At 35.3% G+C, this 18,930-nt stretch overlaps 1 protein-coding gene across 5 annotated transcripts in view; it reads left to right on the top strand.

The window, feature by feature from the left end:
* Window positions 1–18,632, top strand: part of LOC123878143 (irregular chiasm C-roughest protein-like) — a 120,354-nt gene extending 101,722 nt beyond the window's left edge. For 3 of the 5 annotated variants that reach the window (XM_045925238.1, XM_045925239.1, XM_045925237.1), the window contains exons 12-21: window positions 2,921–3,066; window positions 6,206–6,359; window positions 7,956–8,191; window positions 9,932–10,090; window positions 11,385–11,485; window positions 12,122–12,276; window positions 12,399–12,518; window positions 13,089–13,178; window positions 15,757–15,810; window positions 17,094–18,632. In XM_045925238.1, the coding sequence (XP_045781194.1) occupies window positions 2,921–3,066; window positions 6,206–6,359; window positions 7,956–8,191; window positions 9,932–10,090; window positions 11,385–11,485; window positions 12,122–12,276; window positions 12,399–12,518; window positions 13,089–13,178; window positions 15,757–15,810; window positions 17,094–17,131 (1,253 nt within the window). In that variant the 3' untranslated portion in view covers window positions 17,132–18,632. Of the gene's footprint in view, window positions 1–2,920; window positions 3,067–6,205; window positions 6,360–7,955; window positions 8,192–9,931; window positions 10,091–11,384; window positions 11,486–12,121; window positions 12,277–12,398; window positions 12,519–13,088; window positions 13,207–15,756; window positions 15,811–17,093 lie in introns of all 5 variants that reach the window. The other 2 variants (XM_045925240.1, XM_045925241.1) reach the window with 2 other exon arrangements.
* The last annotated feature ends 298 nt before the right edge of the window (window positions 18,633–18,930 follow it).

The raw sequence follows: 18,930 nt of genomic DNA, 5'->3' as shown, positions 1-18,930 counted from the left end.
GTTTCGAATTGACGTTGCTTCGAAAAGTATAAACTGTCAGTGCAATGCGATTGTGATATAGTTTTGACCTGGCTTTGGATTTCAAATATTGATACTGCATTACTGTTGACCCTTGCTCGTTAATTTGGACTCTGTTCAAGCCCTTTGTTGTGGATTTCGTCGATATGACCGAACGTACGCAGAGAACTGTTCTAAATAGTCAGACACGTGAGTTCGTAATACGCCTTCGTAACTATTTCGATCGTGAAGCTCAAAATGGAGGGCCAATTTTACCTATAACGTCAGTGGTTGAACGCGTAGCTGATGCGCTTAATATTGGACAACGAACTGTTAGACGGATAACTAAAAAAAAATATGGCGAGACTGGCACAGAAGAAAATAAACTTCACACACCAAAAAAGAGAAAACGAGCAAAACCAGTCGTAGGCATCGATAGCTTTGATGCCGATGCTATCCGAAGACATGTTTACGGCTACTATTTACAGAAGGAGTATCCAACAAGAAAAAAGTTGGTGCATTCACTGAAGGAAGCTGGATTATTCTTCGGTGGGGAAAGTTCTTTAACGAAGATTTTGAAGACCATTGGATTTCGATACAAAAAATGTAACAAACGCAAAATATTGATGGAAAGATTTGATATAGCGATGGCAAGGTATACTTTTTTACGGCAAGTGAAAGAAATCAAAAATTGGCAAAATGTTGTGTTCTTGGATGAAACATGGCTTAATGCTAACCATACTGTAGGCCGTTCTTGGAACGATGACACAGCAGCATCTACTTCCAAAGTTCCTGTAGGAAAAGGATCGCGACTTATAATTTGTCACGCCGGAACCATCAACGGGTTTGTCGAAGGTTCTCTCATGGCTTTTGCGTCAAAAACCACTGGAGACTATCATGAAGACATGAATGGAGAAAAGTTTACTGAATGGTTTACCTCAATGTTGTGTAGCCTCCCTGAACCATCTATTATAATTATGGACAACGCCCCATACCACTCGATGCAAATTGACAAGCCACCTGCCCAATCCCAAAAGAAAGCTGATATCGTCGCATGGCTTCGTAAAAATGGCGTAGATGCAAACATGAATATGTTAAAAGCGGAATTAGTACGTCTTTTAAAAGAAAACAAACCAACCAAGATCCGATACGTCATTGACGAAATAGCATTAGAACATGGGCACAGAGTTATACGGTTACCGCCTTACCATTGTGAGTATAATGCGATTGAGTTGGTGTGGGCTCAAATTAAGGGATATGCTGCAAGACATAATACAGAACCCCCATTTACCACAAAAAAAATGCTAAAATTATTAGAAGAAGCTTGTGAACATGTGACTAAAGGAGACTGGGAAAAGGTTGTGAATAGAACTGTTAAATTAATAAGGGAAGATTATGAAAGAGATGTGAAAATAGATAATAATATTATAGAAAACGAACATATAATTATTAATGTATGTGATGATAGCAGTGACGACAGTGAAAATAGTAGTATGGACGAATCTGATTAATTATGGCCTTTTGTGGCACCTTTTTTGGTATCTTTTGTATTCATATGTTTCTTGTGTGCATATAAAGTATGTATATTCATTTTCGTTCAAATATTCAGTTCGTTCAAATAAATTAAATAAACATATACATTTTTGTTTTATTAAACCTATTTAATCAGGTACAAAAACAAAACTTAATTGTTTTTTGTTCGAGAATAAATTGACATTCCACATCACTATTGTAATGTGTCAAACCGGCCATCATAGCGTGCCGCTAGTGTAGTCAAATCCAACCAAGACACCAACCCATTCGTCCCAATCCAACGTCTTCCTAAAGCTTGGTCTGAGCCTCGTAGGAAGCGGATTTGGGGGTGAAGGGGAGTACGCTTACATGACGTTTACTGCTGCTATCACCGCCAAAATGGCGATATTCAATCCAAAAACAGGTCCGCAATAGCAAGTCCAGCGTACTAGGATTAGTAGAGGTCAGTGATCCTAAACCGTTTACGGAGGTCAGATGTATAAAGCCCTGGCGCTGGTCGGTACATATTTTACAAAAGCGATCGCCCAAGGATTTCCGGAGATCGAAAGAGAGGCTGCTATCTTTATCAAAGGTATTCTGTGCTTGAAATACGGCTAGGCATTACATCGAGGAATTTTCATATTGAAAATTTTATATTGGAGCAACAGTTTGCAGGAATATTGTTACTTTAGGTATTATGTGTATGCTTGAAATTGAGTTCTACATTGTGTGTGGAACTCAGTATCACACTTAATATAATATTATAAAAACGAAAGTTTATATGTGTGTGTGTGTGTGTGTATGTTTGTTACTCCTTCACGCAAAAACCACTGGACGAATTTGGCGGACTTTTTATCCCGGAAAATTAAAGAGTTCCCATGGGATTTCGAAAAACCTAAATCCACGCGGACGAAGTCGCGGGCATCAGCTAGTATAGGTATATAGTACGTATCTGGAACTAATGATCCGATTCTAAAATTCCCATAGGATTAAAGAAAACCCTGAATCAATGTGGATACTTTTGTGGGCATTTTATTTGGTATAGAGACAGCTTGCACCCTGAAAATGGATGTGGCCTACTTTTTATACCGGAAATCAGAGTTCTGGGTATAAAAAAGCCCAAATTTGCAGGTATCATTTAGTTCTTAATATTGGTATTTTTTTTGTCTACAAAGATTCGAAGATTATGTAAACGATAAAAGAGCGTGGAAGAGCGCAGGTCCTTCAATGCGCGGGACTTCAATTACTTTTATACATGGCATAATCAATCAAATCTTTAAAAAGAGCAACCGCCGAGTTTCTTGCTGGTTCTTCTCTGTAGGAAATTCCGAACCAGTGGTAGATGCTTTTGACGATGCAAAACTACTTGTAAAAGTTTAATTGAATAAAAATGTTTTTGAATTTTGTCTAGGTCCTCCAAAAATCCTATCAAACAGGACACAGACTGGCTCCGAAGGGGATCGCGTGACGGTGGAGTGTGAAGCGTTATCAGTACCAAGACCTGATGATATCCGGTGGTTCTTCGAAGGTCGGGAGATCAGCGCTATCCACGACCCAGTAAGTACCTTCTTATCCTTTAAATACCTTTAAGGCAAAAGTGAACAGGCATCTCCTCTCCGCACTCCGACCTCACCTCATCATTGCTTTTTAACCCCCGACCCAAAAAGAGGGGTGTTATAAGTTTGACGTGTGTATCTGTGTATCTGCCTGTGGCATCGTGATCCTAAACTAATGAACCGATTTTAATTTAGTTTTTTTTATTTGAAAGGTTGCTTGATCGAGAGTGTTCTTAGCTATAATCCAAGAAAATCGGTTCAGCCGTTTGAAAGTTATCAGCTCTTTTCTAGTTACTATAGTGATATAAATTTTTAATTTACACTTGTTGTTGTATGTGGTTGGCATGATTACCACGACCCAGCAGTTGAACCGATTTTAATGTTTGGTACAGAGTTAGGTTACTTTTTATCCCGGAAAATCAAAGAGTTCCCTCGGGATTCTTAAAAGCCCATCCGTTTAACAGATTTATATGAAACTAGATGATGCCCGCGACTACGTCCGGGTGGATCTAGGTTTTTTAAAATCCTGTGGGAACTCTTTGCTTTTCCGAGATAAAAAGTTACCTATGTCAACTTCTGGGACGCAAGCTACTATGAGTACTTTCTATTTCTATTAATCTTTTAGCTTTTTGTGTAGGTATTTAATTATTCTAGTAACCCATCTCTCTGGTAGCATCAATTCCCAATAAAACCTACAATAACAAGCCTCTATGGCGACTCTTCTCTTAATAGACGGTCTTTGCCCTTTACGAAACCTTAGGAGGCTTTGCGTGGGTACCCAATCAATTTAAAAGAATCAACCGTAATAGATCATATTACAGGCACTCCTGTCATAAAACGATGTGGGCTCATTTTATATAAGACCAACGCTTTTTCCGTTGGTATCATAAAAACTATATTACTAGGGCAATAAAATTTTGGTCTCTATTTAAAAATATTTAATGGGACTTAGGTATCTTCAAAGTTTTCTTTACTGGGACAGAAAACACAAAATAAAATAATGATTAAGGTGGAAGCGACGGGCCTGCCCGCGAAATTCAATTTTTCTTTTTTTTTAATAAGAATATTAGCCATGCTAATCATAACTAATACTCCCCTTTCCCCTCCAATTAAGCGTAAAGCTTGTGCCAGGAGTGGGTACGACAATAGTCCAGCGGGTGGGGTTTGAACCGCCGACCTTCCGGAATTCAGTCCGCTCCTGAACCGTTGAGCTATCGAGGCTATAGTTTTTTTTTTTTGGTTTTGTTTTTTTTTAAATTATTTTCTATTTAATGTGGTTTTTCGCAATTTGTAAACTAATACGACAACGTAGGCTTATGGTATTTCAATTGCGACAATGGCAGTATCATCCTCACAGGTTTATATAAAAATCTTTACTAACTCACAATTAGTCGATACTAGAGCTAATTTCTTCTGACATACAGAAATGTAAAAACCTGTATATTTAAAAGATAAAAAAACACAGTCAGAGCAACAATAATTGTGAGAACAATTAGGTAATTTTATTTTTTCGATCTACGATATTAATATCACGTCTGTGCCATTTAAGTATCATGTATCTACTTACAACGCTATTAATTATAATTCCTGCGTCATTATTATCATAATATTTTTTTTGTGTCAAGTTAAATAAGACTAATATTCCTAATATTCCCCTTTCCCCTCCAATTAAGCGTAAAGCTTGTGCCAGGAGTGGGTTTCGGAATTCAGTCCGCTCCTCAACAGTTGAGCTATTGTGGCTTTCATATAATATGTACCTATGGTACCTACTTTATGACTATTGTGAGCTTTTCTACCCACGACTTACATATAATCGACCCTTGGGGTTCGCCTAAAACTGAGTGGGTGGAATTATTTATGTTTTGTATTACAATTAGGTACAACTAGCTGATGCCCGCAGCTTCGCCCGCGTGGATTGGTCAGATCCCCTGCAGCATCAGGATTAAGGAGTTGGAATCCAAATTTTTTATGAAACAATGTCGCAAAGTTCCTCTATCGATTAAAAAAAAATTACGCAAATCGGTTCAGAAATCTCAGAGATTTCGGTGTACATAGGGAGAAAAACACAACTCCCTTTTTGGAAGTCGGTTAAAAAAGTAGCCTATGTTACACCCTGGTCAATCCTCTACTTGTCTGTGAAAATCCCGTCAAAATCGGTTCAGCCGTTCCAAAGATTAGCCTTTTCAAAAAGACAGACAGACAGACAGACAAACAAAAATTTTAAAAACGTGTGATTCAGTTATGGTATCAAATAACCATATGACCTTAAAATATGCGGTAGTTATTTCGAAATTACAGACAGACACTCCAATTTTATTTATTAGTTAGTATAGATTATATTATTATGTTGTAAGCTCTTACGTGCTTTTGTTAGTGGTTCATGAATATTATTTCATTTCATATTCATGAACTTTTGTTATTCGATTACGCTATTGATATTTAAAGCAGTAATTTAAAATGTGCTACTGTATCCTCCTCCATGATTAATTGTTCAAAACTTGTTATCAGCTGTGATTGTGTAAAGGTAGAGGCGGGTCCTTACCAAGAGTCGTGGGTTTGAATCCCAGGTAACTCCGATTTATATAAAAAAACCGGCCAAGTGTGAATCAGACTCGCGCACTGAGGGTTCTGTACTCGGGTATTTTTTCCAACATTTTGCACGATAAAATTAAAAACTATTATACATAAAAATAATTAAAAATCTGTTTTAGAATGTACAGATAAAGCCCTTTCATATGATACCCCACTTGGTATAGTTATCTTACTTTGAAAATTGAAACACATTTTTTTAAATGATGTAACCACAAATTCGCGGAATTATTTTTAACCCCCGACCCAAAAAGAGGGGTGTTATAAGTTTGACGTGTGTAACTGTGTATCTGTGTATCTGTGTATCTTGTGTATCTGTGTATCTGTCTGTGGCAACTGGCATCGTAGCTCCTAAACTATTGAACCGATTTTAATTTAGTTTTTTTTTTGTTTGAAAGGTGGCTTGATCGAGAGTGTTCTTAGCTATCTAAATCGGTTCAGCCGTTTGAAAGTTATCAGCTTTTCTAGCTACTTCTGTAACCTTCGCTTGTCGGGGGTGTTATAAATTTTTAATTTACACTTGTAATTAATACTTGTTTTTTTTTTCGCAGGATTACGCAACGTTGGAAGAAAGCTTGCCAGACGGAATCGTCAAGTCGAGTTTAGTGATTCGCGCGAGTCAATCCAAACACTTCGGCTTGTACAACTGCAGTGTCACCAATGACTACGGCAATGCGAACGCTGCTATCACTCTTAAACCTTTAAGTGAGTACAGTACCTTTTTTGCGCAACGGATCAACCTGGCTGTCCAGCGCGGAAATGCAGCCAGTATTCTTGGCACCATTCCACGTGGGCATGATTTGTATAGTAATTAGATAGCTAGCTTTAAGTTTTATTGTAATATTTTATTTAAAAAAAAAGTGAGTAGGTACATCATTTTCGGCTCACTACTGAGATTAAGAGGGCTCTCTCCGTCACTCGTTTCCACTCGTTTCATACAATCGTAGTTCCAATTTCATTTGAATATTAAGCAACCTAAGTTCATGAAATTTTGCAAACATATTCTAGAAACTAATATCTATGTCTGTGGTTTTCCAGATTTCTGTTAAAATATTCGGTTTCAAAGTTACGCAGTCTTAAAATTTTCATACAAATCTTGGAGCCCCTGTAATTTTAAAACTACATATTTTTAGAAAAATCTAAAACACCACAGACACAGATATTAGTTTCTAGAATATGTCTGCAAAATTTCATGGACTTTGGTTGCTTAATATTCAAATGAAATTGGAACTACGATTGTATGAAACGAGTGGAAACGAGTGACGGAGAGAGCCCTGTTAAAGAAAAAAAAATTATAGGCACACACACGCTTGAGCATAATCACACTTGATGGAAATTGCTGCTCGATTGCGGTAGAATGACAGTGACAATGCCACTATCGCAATCTCCTCTGATTGGTTGACGGTCGCTTACTATTGGTTACAATGCATTGTTGCAACAATTTGCATTTTAACCAATAACAGCAAATGCGATTATAATTATGATTGACTAGCAGATGCCCGCGACTTCGTCCGCGTGGAATTAGGTTTTTAAAAATCCCGTGGGAACTCTTTGATTTTCCGGATAAAAAGTAGCCTATGTGCTAATTCAGGATTTTATCTGTCTCCATTCCAAATTTCAGCCAAATCCACCTAGTAGTTTTTGCGTGAAGGAGTAACAAACATACACACACAAACACACACATACACACATACACATAAACTTTCGCCTTTATAATATTAGTGTGATGCAGGTTTTACAGAATTGAGGTACTAATGACGTGGCCTAAGATGGACAGTAGACACACATTTACCTGGAAGATGCCTATTCTCTCTTGTTTTAAAGATACTTAGATAACTGGTAGGAAACACAGATCTTTGAAGAGTATTCCAAACCTTAGCCATATGAGAAACTAGTCTCCTCTCAAAATGAGAAGGGCTAAGTCCATACTCCAACCACGCTGGCCAAGTATGGATTGGCAGAGTCCCAATAATCGTCCCAAAGGATCACAGACCTTTGGGACGATTATGGGAACTTTTAGGCATGCAGGTTTCCTCTTGATGTTATTATTCTTAATGAAAATAAGGCCCTATTAAAAAATAAGCAAAAAAGAAAAGAGCCTTGATAGCTCAACGGTTGAGGAGCGGACTGAATACCGAAAGGTCGGCGGTTCAAACCCCACCCGTTGCACTATTGTCGCACCCACTCCTGGCTCAAGCTTTACGCTTAATTGGAGGGGAAAGGGGAGTAGTCATGTTTCGCATGGCTAATATTCTTTAAAAAAAAGTTCCAATTAGTGCTAAAATCTAATTTTTGTTACAGAAACGCTGCCACTCTTCATAATACTAATCGGAGTGACATCGGGTATAATCGTCTTCTCCGGTTTTGTGATTCTTCTCGTCATGTGCCATAGAAGGAGAAGGAAGAAGAGTCAGCAAATGAGCGAGAAACCAGATGTCACTGTAACTACAAGTGACATGTATAAAGAGAGTGATAGAAGCTCGAATATAAGTGACTTGAAGTTGCAGTTACCTCAGAGCGACGGGAGCTATGACTTGGTAAGTTTATATTATAAAGTAAAAAGTGTTAGGTAAGTTTGAATTATACTCACTTGAGAGCAAAATTTCGACTCATAAGTTTACCAGTTATTAGCTGATGTTAATGATAATAATATAATAATTGGGACTGATGGCATACTTGCTTTTCAAGGTAGGACATATTATAAGATCACGTTATACTAATTTATGATAGTAACTACCTCATGCCCTCAACTGGATCCGCGTGGATTTAGGTTTTTAAAAACCCCGCAGGAGGAGGCTTTGATTTTCCAGGATAAAAATAGTCTATGTCACTCTCCATGTCTTTAATCATACGTATGCAAAAAATCACGTTGATCCGTTGCTCCGTTGCGACGTGATTGAAGGACTAACCATTATCTATCTCCATACTTACATACTTTCGCATTTTTAATATGGTTACTGATGTTAATTGGCTCTGAGGGCTTAATATGCTCTCCGAGGAACATAAGATTTTGTTTACTAAATTATGATCATGAACTCATCGCGCCAGTTCACTACAGAGCACGCGTCTCCTCTCAGAGTGAGAAGGGCTTTGGCCACAGCCTGCCACGCTGGCCCAATGCGGATTGGTAGACTTCACACATCTTTGAGAACATGGAGAATTCTTAGGCATGCTGGTTTCCTCACGATGTTTTCCTTCACCGTTAAAGCAAGTGATATATAATTGCTTGAAAACGCACATCCGAAAAGTATGAGGTGCGTGCCCGAGATCGAACCTTTGACCTCTCGAACTAAAGACGGACGTTTTAACATCTAGGCTATCACCACTTTTTGATAGGAATATATAATAGCTATCATCAGTTTTCACAATTCGCTTCAAGAAGCTTCTAAATTAACATCTCACGAATACTAAGTATAATAAGTTATCTGCAAATTCTGCTTAAATCTGTGTTCGAATCATGTACGAATGTAATAAGCTGACGTAATAGCATTAGATGTGGTTATACCAAGTAAATATTATGTCTAGAACTAATTTGCTGCGAAGGTATATCATGGGAGCTTATTAGTATTACATGAAATATAATATATTATACTGTTCATGTTATTTATTCTGGTACGTATTTCTATGAATAACTAGATGACCTGTTTTTCGTGAGGAAAATCCGTCATGGATACCATCGGCCGCGGGGGAGCACAGCGGTTCTGTCGGACTCCCACCTCACTAAAAACCTCACCTAAAAAGATGTTCACATCCCGGGGAAGGACTAACCCAACCTATCGAACAGATTACAGATAGGATTGATTACTCGAACCTGGATAACCTTCTGGAATATGGAACTGAAAGTTTTCCCTTAAAATTTTAATATGAGTAGATCCAAGTCAAGAGTGACTAGGCATCTTTTTTTTTTGGATGGATCATCACTTGCCAGTGGTCTGATTGCAGCCTAGCGTTAGTCTATAAATTAAAATTCATAATATATAGGTATTAATGCTACTTACTAGATGATGCCCGCGACTTCATCCGCTAGGATTTAGGTTTTTTAAAAATCCCGTGGGACATCTTTGCTTTTCCGGGATAAAAAGTAGCCTATGCCCTTCTCCGGGATGTAAGCCAACGCTGTATATACTAAATTTCTTCAAAATCGGTAAAAAGCTAGCTGACAGACAGACACACACTTTCGCATTTATAATATTATTATAATATTAGTATGGATTCGGCCGTAACGGTGTTTGTTTAGTATGTGCCCAGCTTTATGCATCATGGTTTCCTTTGTCCAGGAATACACGAGCTCCGATCGTTCCGACTCCAAGAACCCAGCGGGTCTTCCGTTAGCTGGTCCCGTCCCACTGCCCAGCATACGTCACGACGACCCCATGCTGCAGTTTAGATACAGCAACGACTATTCCGATCCTACGTATGCGGATACTTATTTTAAGGTAAGTTCCTTTAAACTTTAACGTATTGTATCATGTTACATCTTTCTCATAAATTACTGTTCACAAAATAAGTAATGAGGTAAAAAAACTGTATCTCGTTTTAACAGGGCTCTCTTCGTCACTTACTCCATACAATCGTAGTTCCAATTTCATTTGAATATTAAGCAACCAAAGTCCATGAAATTTTGCACACATATTCTAGAAACTAATATCCGTGCCTGTGGTGTTTTAGATTTTTCTAAAAATATGTAGTTTTAAAATTACAGGGGCTCAAAGATTTGTAAGTGAATTTTTAAGACCGCGTAACTTTGAAACCGAATATTTTAACAGAGATCTGGAAAACCACAGGCATAGATATTAGTTTCTAGAATATGTCTGCAAAATTTCATGGACTTTAGTTGCTTAATATTCAAATGAAATTGGAACTACGTGTGTATGGAGCGAGTGACGGCGACACCCCTCTTAACGTGGTGTAATTTTGTAACCGCTGGGTTGCCGTCTTTAAATACAGCTTTCAAAAATAATCGTTTTTCTTTTATTTCTTTTTCTTTCTTTTCATATTTATATGTTTAGACTAGGAATTTATTAAGCCTACGTACTATACATGCGAAACTAAAATTCAAAGTCTAGAAAGTTTCCAATTAAAAGTAACTTTATGTTTTCTACTAAGAAACTACAATCTTGAGTCTTATCAATAGTAATTTTCAATTCTAGGTATGTAACCTAGATGTTCGTTGATTTTTACACGACTGCGCGAAAAAAGGAGTGCAATATTTTCAGGGTGAATCTTGTATGTGACTTAGTTCATTCCACCGTCACTTCTAAATGCCTGAACAGATTTGAACGTATGAGGTATCGTTTCAATTCTTAGATCATTCAGATTGTCACTGGCTTTTTTTGAAAAAAAAAAAAATATGCCGGCTGTATGGTGCCATTTTTGAATGTGAAACTTTTTATTTTTCAGTTTATTTACTGGCAAGGTTGTCCTGGTTTTTTTTAACCCCCGACCCAAAAAGAGGGGTGTTATAAGTTTGACGTAGTGTATCTGTGTATCTGTCTGTGGCATCGTAGCGCCTAAACGAATGAACCGATTTTAATTTAGTTTTTTTTTAATTGAAAGGTGGCTTGATTGAGAGTGTTCTTAGCTATCATCCAAGAAAATCGGTTCAGCCGTTTGAAAGTAATCAGCTTTTTTCTAGTTACTGTAACTTCACTTGTCGGGGGTGTTATAAATTTTCAATTTACACTTGTTAAATTATGAATTGTTTTTCAAACTGTTTTTTTTTACCTCTAGAACCCCGCCGCGTATGTCTACGACTACCCACAAGGCTACGCACCGCCCCCTCATCTCAAGGTCCAATCGCCTACGCAACTTGAGGTGCCTCCAACAAGCAGGTAATTATCCTAAAAATCTCAATAGCTCAACGGTTGAGGAGCGGACTGAATACCGAAAGGTCAGCGGTTCAAACCCCACCCGTTGCACTATTGTCGTACCTACTCCTAGCACAAGCTTTACGCTTAATTGGAGGGGAAAGGGGAGTATTAGTCATGATTAGCATGGCTAATATTCTTTAAAAAAATAAAAAAATTCAGGACCGGTACAAAAATAGAAATTTTTGTAGTTTTATATTTTTTGTGTGCGAAATTGCGCTTAGATACATAACTTTACAATTGTTTGTCGTTGTTTTATGTGTTAAAATATGTAGGTATAGGTAAATAGATTTAAAAATAGGTACTTTTGAAGTAATGTTTTAAGCAATAATATATTAGTTATATAATGTTAGAAAATCATATCGATGAAGTAACTTTTGATTATTTTGAAAAAGCTATGTTTATTTTATGATTATTATTATAAAAAATATTTTGATTTTCTTATCGTTTTTGTAAATTTTTTTTAATTTCATTTTAATGAAGATTTGAATGTTACAATTTTTTGAATTTTAGTGAAGCTTACCTGTCAGAAATATAAAGCTTTTCTATAGAAACACTCAGTCCTATGTCACAACTCAAACTTACCTTTTGTTGATACAGATCGCTTCAAGGTTCATTGACGCGTAGCATCGACACCGCGTCAACTATTCCATTGTCGACGGGCAATGGATCGCAGAACAATTCTTTACAACGAACGAACAAACCGGACGAAACTGATGCTATTAATAATTTGGGCTTACCTCTTGGTGGGGAAGGTAAGTTAAAATACTCAATTTTCAATTTTTTGTTCAATATTTTGACTGACCGTTTGATTTTCAGTAGCTTTTTATAAATATTTTCATGTGATTATTTTTTACAATAGTAGTTTTTCCTTCAGCCCCACAAGCTCAAGGACAAGTCCCAGTGTACGCCCAGACGGGTCCTAAGAATAACAGTGGCGTCGACTTGCGATACGCCGCCACGTATGGAAATCCTTATCTTAGGAATAGTTCCATAGGTAAGTCATAATTAGTTATTAATTGCTACTTATATAAAATATATATTTTCTAATTATAATTTGTTTCAATTAGAGATCTTTAGTTTTTCTAAATATATAAAAAAGAACATTCAGACTCATTGAACACTCAAAACACTCATTGAATGACTCATCAACGCCCAGTCCAAATTTTAGATCTAAAAAGCTGAAATTTTGCCCAAAAAATTCCTTTATCATGTAGACAAGGAATAAGGCTTGATTTTTCAAAATATCCTACGGGATAGGGAATAAAAGAATTTTTAGTTTTATCAAGCTAGTTATTTAAAAGCTAGATATCTTATTGAGTGCCAATTTTTACGAAAAATCCGCCTTAAGTTTTTAACTTTATCTAATCCAATTAATCTATAATAAATAATCGTACCTCATTCTCGACTTATTAAAGTAAATCTTTATTTGAAAATTATCTTTTTAACGGACGTATATCGGTTGAAATGATGATGACAACTTACCTTTCTCCATATTACTCCAAACTTACCTAAGGATTTTTATCATACCATTATTTATGTAATTCTCTTCAAACTTACCTCCTAGGCTACAACAATCAAGTGCACACAGCGAAACCAGCGGCCACACCCGCGCCACCGCCTTATTCCGCCGTGCGAAACTCCGTAGCACTACCAGGTACATAGCACCGAGAATAGCTACAATGGTAATATTATATTTTATGGTTAAGCACGGGTTAGATGCATTGGTAATCACGCATGAAATACTAATACTGATTTGAACGGTTATTCTTAATAGTAAAAAATAACTGTAAAATCTTATTATTTTCTTTAATAGATAGGGTATATAGACAGATTGGTCACTATGATTTCTAAGTGTATTTCCTATTGGTTGGTGAATTTTCTTAGCAACACTATATTCATAACACCAGCGGCCATACACGTGCCGCCACCTTATTGCGAAACTCCGTAGCACTACCAGGTACATAGCAGCGAGAATAGATACAATGGTAATATTATATTTCATGCACAGGTTAGATGCATTGGTAATCACGCATGAAAATTTAATACTAATACTGTTTTGAACGGTTGTTATTTATTTTCCATGTCTAGTCAATAGATAGGGTATTAATAATAAGTGGTATTATAGACAGATTGGATGTTATGAGTTCTTAGAGTATTTCGTATTAGTTGGTGAATTTTTGAACAATACCATATTCATAACACTAAGAATAGATATGATGGTAAATTGGTGATTGCATTAAACTTTTATGTGATACTAGAGGATGCCCGCGACTTCGTCCGCGTGGATTTAGGTTTTTAAAGATCCCGTAGAAACCGTATGATTTTCCGGGATAAAAAGTTGCCTATGTCAATTACAGGGACGCAATCTACCTCGGTACCAAATTTCATACAAATCGGTTAAGCGGATGGGTTTTTGGGAATCCCGTGGGTACCCTTTGATTTTCCGGGATAAAAATAGCTTATGTCTGTCCCCGGGATATAAGCTAACCTTGTATCAAATTTTGTCAGAATCGGTTAAACTGTTAAGCCGTGAAAAGGTAGCAGACAGACAGACAGATATATAGATAGACAGACAGACACACTTTCGCATTTATAATATTAGTAGTATTGCTATTACTCTATGGAATTCCTTTTAAGTTTTAGACTTATAAGTGGTTACTCTTCTGGTGGTGGTGGTATAAGTGGTTAGTGGTGGGTATATACACTAGTGTATACGGTAATAATATCGTATAACTATCGATAGTATAGTAGGTACTTTGAATAGATACAAGGATAATATTCATTCCATCAAAAAGAGTACAATTGTACCTACTTTGAATAAATGATTTTGACTTTGACTTTTATTAGCGCTATTTTAAGGTTATGCATGGAATTTTTATTTTAATACTCTAAAAATGTTTTTGATACTGGTATTTTTTGATATGAATAGTGAACATAATAATATTTAATCCTTACCACTACTAGGTACAAAGCACTCGGAATAAAATTGAATTGGTAATATTATACGGGCTCTGACTATATTAAATTAATTTCGAAATGAAATAAAAATTAGTGCTTATATTTGAGTATTTGTAACATTTATTATTTTTATTTATTGATATAAAAACACTTAGTATACATAAAAACAATCACTTTTTAGTAATACTTACATAGAATTTGAAAAGCATGATATTATTAATACAATATTTTCAATGGCCTATTATAACTTACTGTGGACCTACCTACTTCTAGAATGGTACCTATGGTGATAATATGATTTTTATAACGAAATAAAAGTTTAGAAAGATTCGCGGTTTTCAGATTTATTCCTGTACTTGTGCTATAAGGCCTATACCTACCTGCCTTTCATGATTCTAGATCAACGGGAAGTACCCTATAGGTTTTATTGACAGACACGACGGACGGACGGACGGACGGACGGATGGACGGACAGACAGACAGACAGACAACAAATTGATCTTGTAAGCGTTCCGTTTTTCTTTTTGAGGTACGGAAACCTAAAAAAGAAAAGCTTGCATTTAAAATTAGTTGTATTTGAAATCTATGGCATCGCATTTCAAAAGCTAACTAAGGGTATAGCCTGAGTGTGGAGCATTCTACGAGGCATGTTGCATGCGGTGGTACTAGCAAGAGGGCGTATTTATTGTCCGGATATTACCGAACCCAATAGATCAAGGAATATACAGGCCTAAGGTTTAAATCTATAGAGCGAACTTTGACTTTTTTTAGACTGAAGTTTGAGTTAAAACGAGACAGATTTACACCAGCGGTATAACGCTGTCTCGTTTTAACAGTGTCTTAAGTCTGAGCAATGTCAAAGTGCATTCTATGGATCTCAGCCTTAGTGTACGGCATTGGTTCAAGCTGTGAGATTCAAACCATGTATTTGACAGATTTTAAGAGGGGTCTCTCCGTCACTCGTTCCATACAAAGTAGTTCCAATTTCATTTGATATCATATCTATGCCGTAGTTTTCCAGATTTCTGTTAAAATATTCGGTTTCAAAGTTATGCGGTCTTAAAAATTCTCATACAAATCTTTGAGCCCCTGTAATTTTAAAACTTATGTAGTTTTTAGAAAAATTTAAAACACCACAGGCACAAATATTAGTTTCTAGAATATGTCTGCAAAATTTCATGGACTTTGGTTGCTTAATTTTCAAATGAAACTACGATTGTATGGAGTAAGGGACGGAGAGAGCCCTATTAAGTTATGTATTGTTTTTTTGACAGTTGGAAATTTACCGTACAGGATATCATCAACGTTGGTTATTGTTAGAAGGAATAGTAAGTCATTGGTTTTTGAGTAGAACCGCTAGAGTTACTGAAGTTCTGAACTACTAATAACCATATCTGTGTTTTTATAATTATTTTTAACCCCCGACCCAAAAAGAGGGGTGTTATAAGTTTGACGTGTGTATCTGTGTATCTGTGTATCTGTCTGTGGCATCGTAGCGCCTAAACGAATGAACCGATTTTAATTTAGTTTTTTTTGTTTGAAAGGTGGCTTGATCGAGAGTGTTTTTAGCTATAATCCAAAAAAATTGGTTCAGCCGTTTAAGAGTTATCAGCTCTTTTCTAGTTTTCTTGTAGAAAAGAAGGTTACATAACCTCAAGCAAAAAAAGTCAAGCTGTCAAGATGGACGTTGCCTAGATATACATAATTATTTATTTGAAAATGATTTGTCGGGGGTGTTGAAAATTTTTAATTTACACTTGTTATGAGTGTTTTTACCAATACTTAGCTGACTGAGCGGCTTAGCGGTAATAGCGTCCGTCGGGTCCAAAGACGCAGGTTCGAATCCTGCCGGCGCAGTTTCGCAATTTTTGTTATTCATAGGCTCTGAATAACAAAAACAAAATCTTGTGTGATTTATGGCCGAAATTCATCTGTTACTTGTCAATTAACTTAGAAACTTTGCTATTTGACAAAAAATACCATAGGGTACATCTTTAATATAAAACACAAAAAACCTTTCTATCTGTGCCCGTTATAGACTTTGAAACCATTTATGATCCAATTGGTTCATTAGAAAGGCAATAATGCCAAGATGGGTTTTAGACCAATACAAAAAAAGGGGATAAGGCAATTTTTTTTAGCGTAGTAGCACACGCCGGATATCCGCTAGTTTTTGATACTAACAACTTTGCTAAGTAACTTTAAGATTACAGACAGGTATATAATATAACTTCTCAGTCCATATAAAATAACTTCTCACGCGCCATTTTACCTCTATAGGTCAACTGTCATGTCAAAAGTAAGCACTAAGAATGACTAAGATCGTACTTTTGACATGATATTTGACACATAATTATTTAAAATGGCGCGTTAGAAGTTATTTTTTACAAATTTTAACTACATAGATTGTTTGATTGATTTCGGCTGTTAGAGCAGTGCTAAAATCATATCGATAAATTCAGTAGTTTACTTTTTACAAAAATATTTTATTTTATTTCAATTTTGAAGTAAGATGAATTAGATTTTGGCTAGTTTATTTGTGTGTTTAAATGATGCTAGAACTAGAATTTGTTAATATTAAATTTTTTAAATTATTTTTTCCTTTTTTCAGGTAACGGAACGTATACGACGCAGGCGACGCACGTATAGCAAAAGTGTAAAAATATTAGACTTGTGTAAGAAGTGAACTTTTACAGAATAAGAAATAGTTACATTTGTAATTGTAATATATTAAGTTCCTATATGTGACTGAAGTGTAAATAGCTAGATATACGCACGTGTAAGATATAAGGGCCGTCCCACACGGATGAAGTTTTGTCGGAAATTGCAAAAAAAGGTTTTTATTTTTTATCGGCTTTCGTTGGATTTGTAAGTCGATGTTTTATGTAAATAATTAAATGTTTCATGCTTATAACCACCGTCAGGAAAATGATTATTTTTCTCAAGAAATTACGAATAATAATTATTTTTAAACTGTATTTTGTTATAATATTATAATTTCTATTAGATAACATTTTAGAAGTGTATAGTATTGCTCAAAAATAATAGGGGCTAGTGACGCGAAAAAAACACATTTTTTTTTGCTGATTACATTTTATATATTTATTTATATAATTTTATGTATAGCCTCTATATTTAACGAATTTTGTATTTTGTACAGTAATTCTATTCTATTTAGATATAATTAAATCCATTAGTATTTACAATGACTGATTATGTTGTACACAATTTTTTTTTTAAAATTCAGATATGCCATATCAGGTTAGCCCGCCTGCATCATCACTTACCACCAGGTGAGACTACAGTCAAGGGCTAACTTGTATCTGAATTTTAAAAAAAAGCTATCATTTTCATCCTGTTCTATATGAACAGTTTGCGTTTTATTCTCTTTTTAAAGTTTTGTGGACAAAATAATCAGATATAATGTCTCAGACTGAACTTAAAAATAAAGCTAATTTCTACGAATTTGTTAAAAAATCTTTGAAAAATCGAAATCTTGAATGAAAACTAAATATAATGTTTAGATAGCGTAAATAATTTAGTGAAATCACTTAAATGATAGAAGAAAAATATTCTGTGATAATCTAAATAAATCAAAGAATCTTTAGTAAAATGCATTTGTAATAGTTTTGACTACATAGGACCCACAATTAACTATGAACTGTTTTGATTTTTCGTATGAATCAGCTTAAATCGATATATCCTGTATCCATATTTTATTTTGTTATCTATAGCTACCCATATTATTTTGTTTACATACCTCAGTATTTTCAAAACATGAATAGTTTTATATGTCTATTTTATTATATATTTTTTCTATTTATAAGATTTATGGGGAGCTAAACGTTAACGTGTCGAAGAATTTGAAATCGATTTTTTGAATACTTTAAAACTTCTACGAAGGACACGTCAAGTTAAAAGTTGATTGTGGGTCTATAAAATAACCAATATTTTTTATCTATATTAAAGCATTTCGTGTGTTATAATGTAATGTAATCATTTCTTTTATTCAAACTTATTAAATACCTGTATAAATATTTTCTTTTTAAATTGTATAAACATATTTGCATGATAGTGTTTTTCGTTCCTTGCATGCGAATATTATTTGCCATTTTTTATTGTTCTCAAAATAAATATGACGTGACAGTATTTTTTGAGTTTTTTTTTTAATCTACACCTTTCCTTTATAAACTAAGTTCGTGTAGTTGAGGCTTTAGATGATTTAATAACAAACTCAAATACTTTAAAGAATATATAAAAAATTAAGTTCTTTTCGGTAGGAAGGCATTCCGAGCCAGTGCTAGATACTTTTGATGATTTAAAAGCACTTGTACTTGTATTATTTTAATAAAAATATTTCTATTTTTGTAAGAGAATGCTAAATTCTATTTCATACATTTTTGGCTTTCCGTGTATATAATAACAAAAAAAAAATTGAAAACAATATT

Source organism: Maniola jurtina, chromosome 25 (genome assembly GCF_905333055.1).
Source record: "Maniola jurtina chromosome 25, ilManJurt1.1, whole genome shotgun sequence".
Taxonomy (NCBI): Eukaryota; Metazoa; Arthropoda; class Insecta; order Lepidoptera; family Nymphalidae; genus Maniola; species Maniola jurtina.
This window is presented reverse-complemented; position numbering and strand designations above follow the sequence as displayed.